The 8,375-nt window shown below is 35.8% G+C and overlaps 1 protein-coding gene across 2 annotated transcripts in view; it reads right to left on the bottom strand.

Annotated features, from left to right (window-relative positions):
* Positions 1 to 974: 974 nt before the first annotated feature.
* Positions 975 to 8,375, bottom strand: part of GAL (galanin/GMAP prepropeptide) — a 12,642-nt gene continuing 5,241 nt past the window's right edge. The window contains exons 3-8 of one of the 2 annotated variants that reach the window (XM_014957453.1): positions 8,125 to 8,205; positions 7,375 to 7,429; positions 6,317 to 6,388; positions 5,828 to 5,914; positions 3,534 to 3,611; positions 975 to 1,291 (exon numbers count right to left, since the gene is read on the bottom strand). In XM_014957453.1, coding sequence (XP_014812939.1) covers positions 1,239 to 1,291; positions 3,534 to 3,611; positions 5,828 to 5,914; positions 6,317 to 6,388; positions 7,375 to 7,429; positions 8,125 to 8,205 — 426 coding nt within the window. In that variant the 3' untranslated portion in view covers positions 975 to 1,238. The remainder of the gene's footprint in view (positions 1,292 to 3,533; positions 3,612 to 5,827; positions 5,915 to 6,316; positions 6,389 to 7,374; positions 7,430 to 8,124; positions 8,206 to 8,375) is intronic. The other variant, XM_014957452.1, reaches the window with a different exon arrangement.

Below are 8,375 nucleotides of genomic sequence, written 5' to 3'. Positions count from 1 at the left end.
AAACATTTTCTGAAAAGTTTGCTCAAATGCTCATTGAATCTGATAAAAAGTGTATTTTGCACACTTTGGAAAGTGAACTTCAGACATTAAATGAGAGATTAAGTGATTATCAGAAGAAAAGCACATGCTAATTGACAGGGCAAAATAACCTTGTGCGTTCAAATTAAGCACTGGTGTCTTAGTATCTATGCTGAAAGTGAAAAGCAGATGATGTAATCATGTTCTGCAAAATTTCTGTCAGTCTGTGCACTTAGTGCACAGCAGCACCTTGAAGGGATGGTATTTCATTGCACTATGCAGGGAGTGAAAGTCACCTGAATGTGAAAAACCTTTCTAAGACTCTGTCTCCTCTCAATTCTTTCCTCATTCTTGGTATGACATATGTTGTGTGTGGGCCGAGGGGTCAAGGCCCAGCACATCAAAGGACTTTCATAGGGACTAAGTATGTATTCAAGTGCTTTGCTGGATTCGGACTAAAGAATCTCTTAAATAAAATATTTTTTTAATCTTGGGGTGGATAGGAGAGTTTCTTCATTAAAGAATACAATATTCTCGGCAGCACAGAAATAGGAATCCTATACATAGGATTTGTGTCAACCTATTACCCGTACAGAACAGTTAAATTTGTAGGGCATGAAGGTATGCTTCTGTCAGTGGGCTAGTGTATTACAGGTGAATAATATGAAATTTAAAAAGAACATAAATTTATTTCATGTCTAGGAAAATACGAACAGGAAGTAAGGCTTCTATTAAGCACAGAAAACAGATCTGTGCTCTAAAAAGACTGTACAGCAGCAGTTTGAAGTCTCTGTTCTTTTTCTCAGTTAGCTGAAGTACTCAATATGTAGTATTTATAGGTTTTTTTACTAACATTTTGTATAGTATAGGTGCAGAGTAATCTTACAATTTAACCCAGGCTTCATATAGGACATACTGTGTGTAGGGTACGTATTTAATTTGAAAATGAAACAATGTAGTTGCTCTTTATTTTTATTTAATCATTTACCTACAGAAAAAGTTTTCCAAGGCAAAATTTTACACTATAACATCACAGAAGGGGGAAAAAAAAAAGCAAACAAAAAACCCCAAACAAACAAAAAAAAACCCCAGAAGGCAGAAAGCTGTTTACCATTTATCAGATTAATGCAAACAATACTTCTCATCTTCAGCTCATTTAGATCTTTTGTTTAGATTTCAATCTAAATCTACACTACAAGAGAATAAGAACACATTCTTCTTCAAGACTGGTTAGTTTCCTCTGGTGAAGGTAGTTTGTCAAGTGCTCCCACCTCTGCAAAAAGGGGAGGAAAAAAAGGGAAGAGAGAATTAGCACATATGTAAGTATGCATATTAATCTTAGCAATGAAATAATGAAATCCAGTTTCAGTAGTATAATTTTTCTATTTTCTTCTCCCAACTATAAGAGGCAAATCCTTGAACTTTTAATGTTTTAATTCATAAAGTATTCTTTTTTCTTTTGAATGTTAACAATATCTTCCTGCTATAATTTCACCTTTTTGGAAACAGGGACAGAACAACAATGAAATTATATCAATTTTACTATGTCAATTGATATTGCTAGATCCCAGCATCTCAAAAGTTCTAATACTATCCAATTATGTCTGCCATCCTAGAGCCTGCTCTATATGGGATGCCTTTAAAGCTGGAGGGAGCAATTTTCAAGAGACAGAGCTGAAGGCCACTTTTAGTTATCACCAGGATACCTCTTAGCAGTTAAAATATTCACTTTATGTTGCGGATTGAAATGTATATCTAATCTGAATAACCATTCCCTGAATCCAAATCCCATAAGTGGGAGTTTCCCCTCACCCCTTCAAGTTTTGTATGTGTTCAAAGGAACATATATAAACCAATATTTTTAATGTAATGAAGCCACATTTGAGCAAAAATGTTTAAGCATCTCTACCGTAATAAAGTATGTTTTTCACCTCCTAAACCTACAGTTCTGATTTTGTGTAAGAGTTTGTACTAATTCCTGTCAATAAACATTGTTATGGGATAATATGATAACGTTCTGTGTTTTTTGAAATCTAGGAAATCAAGAATTATCTCAGGGAAAACCCTTTTTATATGATCTGGAGATTCCTTTTATAATGAGGAGAGATAATAAAAGCAACTTTTCTGAATAAAACCAGCTGTTTGTCATCACTATCCTAAACAAGGAATTGTTACTTAGAGTTACAATACAGCCTTTTTTTGCTCATTTGTCCCAGGGAAGAAGCAATTTGTATTTCTATGAGATGCATTTTATTTTCTTGTCCAATTTAGCAGCTCAGCCTACTCATCAGAGTGAGTCCATGCTTGATCTCAGTATGTTTCACACCCTTTCTGTTGTGTCCAGTTAATGGTTTTACTTCCTACGCTCACATCGGAGGGTAAAGGAGTGTTTAGGGCTCCTCCTTTTTCACAATGGCACAACAAACAGGCTACTACTTTGTCCACAGTAAATATACAGGCTAATAATTTACTTTAGATATATATTTGAATTATCTCATGCCCTTGGTACTAGCCATAAAGAGTTTTTGTTTTGCTTGGGTGGATGCAAATCATTTAGAAAATTGTATCAAAGAGGTTCAGAATTTTGTTTCCTAGATATGCAGTAAAATGAACAGATCTCTTGAAAGCCACTTTTAATAATGAAATTAAAATACAAATGTAACACACAGTTCTTTGTTACTATTCTGCAGCATACACTTGCCACAAAATTGCTTAGAATTTGCTGTATACAGACTTATTTAGTTGTCTGCTTTGAGACAGAATTCCTTTTTTCCTTCTGATTGTTTTCTATTATATTTTCAAATGTTTTGTAGACAGTTTTAGAGGGGCTGAAGAGGCTATTAAAAGCTCAGATTTGTGTGTTTTTTAAAAAAGCAAAAGTACTGAAAGCTCAGAAACAGCGAGATTTCTTCTTCACCTAATGCTAAAATAAAGTTACTATTCTTCCAGAATCAGCTGTAAGCTCAGTTTTATTATTTTTGTCACAATTTTGAGACTCCACAGAGTTTTTACTAGCAGTGTTTTAAGCTGTTTGCCAACATTCAGCTTAGTGGTTTTGCGATTTTATGACATGACTTTATTGTAGAATACATGCAGAAAGGGAGAGGTATTTCTGTTGCCACTAACAAGTGTTTCAGAATTTCACCCAGCTTCTTAGCATTAAACTGAGGTCTTATTTAATTTGTTAATGATTTGTTTTATACTAACTCCTATGTAATCAGACTGTATTTAGCTTGTTTTCAGCTCCAAGAGCTGGGTCCATACAATTTTACTAGTAGCTGCTATTATATTCACAGTGCCCAGAACCCTGCTATGTTGGATATCTATTGACATGCAGTTTGGCTTATTCCTAAGCACACTAAAATGGAATTGATAGTTCCTCCCTTCTACCAGAGATGCTGTTCAAAGTCTTGCATACTCAAGTCTATAGCAGACTTGTACATTCAAGGATAGGACTATCTTCTCAGCAAATCTCACACCAGAAAGCATGAAAGATTAAAAAGCTATTCACTAACCTTTAAGATGCAAGTAAGTCAAAAATTCAAGTACTGTACGCACAATGTTTTCATCAGCCAGTGGTCTTCCAAGATTCCCTATAAAACAAGTTGTTAGTTAATGTTAACATGGTGTAATGATCTAGTGTATGTGACATTGTGGCTAGGTACTCTCAAAAAAGCTATCTAAAATTTAGTTTTCCTTAAAATCCTTAACTGAAAACTTCATTACATGGAACATTAAAGCCACTTTAAGGTAGTCAACTGCAATTTTCAGAATCCAAATTGTCCAGCTTTGTATGCTACTGCTGTGTAGGAGCTGCTTTGACACCTTAATGGTCATGATCTTTTAGGCCTTATGAGTTCTGTTGCAGAGAGTTATGCTCTGTTCTCAGCTCTCTCCTTTGTGTCCACTAGCCTAAGATTGAAGGGAAAGATAAATTTAGCAAACAAATTAATCAGCTTTGCAAAACAGTTAAGAGCTCTTCATGTAGTTGGGCTTCGTTCCCAAGAAGCCACTCAAGTGATATATAAGTGATTTGTAGCCCCAAAGCTAGCCCTGGCACTTTACTATAAGTTCAGAAAGGTATATTTTTGCAGATATATCCAAGACAATACAGTCCTCTTTTATCTATCTTGCCATTTTAAGACACTTTTGTAAATATTCAGAAGAATTTAACTAAAAAAAATCCTTCGTTTTCAATTAAAATAAGAATTCTGACTACTACTACCATTTTTGATATTCAAATCTCCTTTGAATAGGAACTCTATAATAAACTTCAGCTCCAAAGAAAACTTTCGATGAGAGAAGAGCATCTACAGTGACATTCGTAACAGAGGCAGTTATATAATTTTCAGGTCCCATCCAGACAAGTTTCATTGGGTTTGTAATTGTGGAGATGGAGCAGCACCTGACAAACCTGTTCCATACTCTTAAAGATCACAGTTCTGTAAAGGAGCTGGTAGTGTACCCACAAAGGACAACACGTTCCAACGTGAGCTGCATTGTAAGATTACAAATGCCTCCCTTGCACACTTCTTCTGGCCAGCAAAATATTATTTTTACCCCACTTTGAGGAAGTAGGTTTTCCCTGTGCGTTTTCTTTTGTGGGTTTTTTTTCTTAAAAAGAAAGAAAAACCCAAACCAGCCAACAGCAACAAAAACAAACCTGCACCAAAAAACCCCACAAAACCAAGAAACATCACACACAAGACTAAACTGGCAGTCATTCTGAGAAATGTATTAGGGTTACTCTTCTATTTTAAAAGTAATTATGTCCATGAAATTGTAATTAAGCACATTTCCTTTATTTCCTACTTACTTAGTCTTAGCTACATTTGCATTGTGCTGGGTGGATTTAAAATAGCCTTCCAGAGCTCTGGGGCTGAGATTTTGTCTTCCCCCATTAGTGCAGTGATAAATGCAATAGCACTCAAGTAAGTACTGCTTTTTTTGGTTACGATTAGGAACAGATCACTCTTTGACAGTCTGAAGATGAGATTCATTCCAGCTCACTTTAGATGTCTGCAACAGATCTAGTTTCTTTTCAGGAGAAAGAAACAGGTTTTTTTCTAGAAATTTCTACATCTTAACGCTGAATTAAGTGTTCAAAACAAATCCCAGAAGTGACAGATTCTCTTCATAAAGAGAGTCTAGACATATAATGTAGGCGCCCGACTTTGTATGATGAATCCAGAACAAGGCTGCAGCCTTTCACTGCCATTTACTAAATTTTGTTGACTTGATTTCAGTTTTGATCAGGCCCTCAATCTTTTAATGAAGATAATGCATTTTGCTTAAATATAGGAAACATTGTGAGACTTAACATGGATTTGTTGTTGTTGTTTTTAATTACAACAGAATGCCATACAGTTCTGAGGTCTAATTTCAGCTCTGGCCTATCAGAATTTAAAAAATTATTATATATATATATATTTGCCAGTTTCTATAGCTTTCCCTACTGACAGATTCCTTTATGGGCTCACTTCTTTGCTGCAAAAAAGTTAGGGCTTGAAATAATTATTGGAACATACCAAAAAAAAACCCCCTCGGTCTGTTCAAGGCAATATGATCTATTAGCTTTAAAAGCAGCATAATCATGGTACTGTTCCCTAGGCACCAAGATGTTTTAAGCTATCACCAAAGAGCACAGTGAATGGCCAAATTTAATTTTTCTTTCTTTTATATGTTTAGTAGGATTTTTGTTAAGTGCAGGAATAGTCTTGCATCTAGGTAGTTAGTTAACTCAATAACAGTAATAAAATACTAAACATAAAAAACAACTCAACAATACTGGCTTTTAGAATGTCATTACCTGCTTTAATATCCTCATCAGGCTGTATTTCACGTTTACCAGTGAAACCATGTTTGTCATTAAAAGATCTGTGGTTATCTACTGCATCTGATAAATAAATTAAAAATCGGAGGAGTTAATTGACTTAGCAACAACCTTTACTGTACAGTTTGCTTTTCATGGATTTCAAAGAAAATATCATGATGGGCACTTTTGATGTACAAAATGACAAAGAAGCAATTAATACGTCACTAAATAAAATAACCTTTCTTCTGAAATTGTGCTTATGATTTATGTAATTTAGAGACCCAGTCCTGTACTACGTACTTGCTGAAACTTTTACTTAATTCAGAGGAAGTTTTAAAGAAAATACAAATTTGTACATTCACATGAAATTTGGAAAGTTGTTTTTGCTACTCTTTCATCTATTTTTAGAAAATGTTGCCAATGAGCTTGCTTAAAAGAAAACTGCAGATAGTTTTGGAAGGTTATTCATGTAAACTATCTTACATGCCCCTGGTGCCTCTTCTCTCCCCCTTGCAATGGGCATTTCCTTTATCAGTAAAAGCTGATCAATACGACCTGCAACAAAGGATGATTCCTATTATCCAGTCTTAGATAAATGGCACTTTGACAAGTACATTGCCCCACAGTATCTTTGCCAATTTTGGACAGATTTGCCTCGGGGCAAATATACTTCCAGACATTTACAGAACCAGTTAATACATTTAAGATGCACTAATTTATCTTTTTAAGGTATCCTTAAAGTTACTTAAAAAGAATTAAGAGCATCATAGTAGGGATCTGTCATGTATTACACAGACTGAAAATATAGAAACATTAGTAATGAGTGTTCTTACATCAAGAAAATGGTATTTTTTTTTTTAAATATGAGATATTTGATACAGCTTAGTGCTGCATTTCACTTTTCTTATAATCTACATTTGTGGTGCTACATCTTTGCAAACCAATGTGTTCCTGTATTTTAACACCTTGTACATCAAATATTTTCCACATAGTGAACTGTTAATATTTACAGTCATGAGTTTGCATCTAATTGCTTTAATTTGGTTTGCTTTAATCAGAGGGGAAAAAAGCAAAAAAGGGAAAAATAAAGCCAGGTACCAAACCTGTTTTCAAATAGACTGATACCTGAAATACATTGAGAATTGCCAAAATGTCACATTTTGTCATTCTTCCCTTGACATCTAAGATGCTATACGATTTTGTAACATTTCTTGGGGGGAGAGGCAAAGTATTTATCATATGAAAATTACACTTCAGATGCACAAGCAGCAAACAGATGTGCTCCTGTATATAAAGCCACACATAACTGCTTCAGAAAAGAACAATTATTGTCTAAGACAACTCAATTCTGTAACAGGCACGTAATGAATATCTAAACAAGTATTTTCCCAAATGAGTTCCTTCAGCCTTGCAGGTTTCGACAAAATTACTGTCTTCATCAGAAAAGCGAGTAGCACACTACAGCAAACTGGTTGACAAGAAAAAATCTTCTGTATTTTGAAATAATAAAAACAAACCAAAACAAACAGTGCTTGACTTACGAGGCCCAAGTAGGTAACCAGCACTATTCAAAGTCCAGCCTCTTTTTTCTTTTGCCTTGAAGAAAAAAAAATACAAGTATGTTATTGCACAAACAAATGAACTACACAGTGCTTCGTGAAGACAAAGCAAACAGCACTCAGACATTCTCTTAGCAGAAAGTGTCTTCTGAAGGCTTAAAAATCAAGAAATGTTGTAAAAAAAAAAAGCCAATACGATTGAAGGAAATATTAATGGTGAACTCTTGCTCCATGCCCATCTAACTCAATAGCTTTGCTATTGACATCCATGTGGTGTGAAGATTTCGCATCATGTAAGTGAAACTGCAAATCACACTTTGGAGGCAGAAACTTTGCCTTTATACTCCAAGTTTATACTGCCACCTGATAATCAGCTTAACAAACAGCAATGCTCTCTTTTAATTGTTTGGATTTACATGCCTCTTTTTCTTAGAAAAAACCAGCCCATACGTACACTACCTTCTCTGAGTCAGACAGGACACCCATTCAATTTTACTTTGTAAACTAGACACTTTTTTCCCCCCTCTAGTCACATTATTTGTTACAGAGGAGCTAGCATTCAAAACCCCCAAATTCTTAACTAAAAACCTGCTTACTGCCCAAAATGTTTTTGAGTGCTTCACCTTGTCCAACCCCTATACCTAAACACAAATCACTGCCAGGTGTACTTGCCAGCTGAGACCGGGATGCTGCCCAACAGGTAGGGTCACCGACAGTGAAATTAGTACTTACTGAGAAAACCAGTCCAAATGTTTCTGACAGGGTGGCACAAAGGATTAACGACAGGAACAGGACACCAGTGCCCCTCTGCATCTGGAAAGAAACCGCACCAGGGGAAACGCTCTCAGTTATCCCTTTGCCTTCCCGTATGGACACCCCAAGAGCATCCCCGCCGCGGGCGGGTCGGAAAGGGGGGTGAACCTTCTTTCCATGGGGCAGAGCGGCTGCTCCTACCAGTTTGGCCCCCAGATTCCCACTGGGAG

The sequence above is a fragment of the Calidris pugnax genome, unplaced genomic scaffold (assembly GCF_001431845.1).
Source record: "Calidris pugnax isolate Ruff unplaced genomic scaffold, ASM143184v1 scaffold211, whole genome shotgun sequence".
Lineage (NCBI taxonomy): Eukaryota > Metazoa > Chordata > Aves > Charadriiformes > Scolopacidae > Calidris > Calidris pugnax.
Note: the sequence above shows the minus strand (reverse complement) of the source record. Positions and strands in the feature narration are given on the sequence as shown.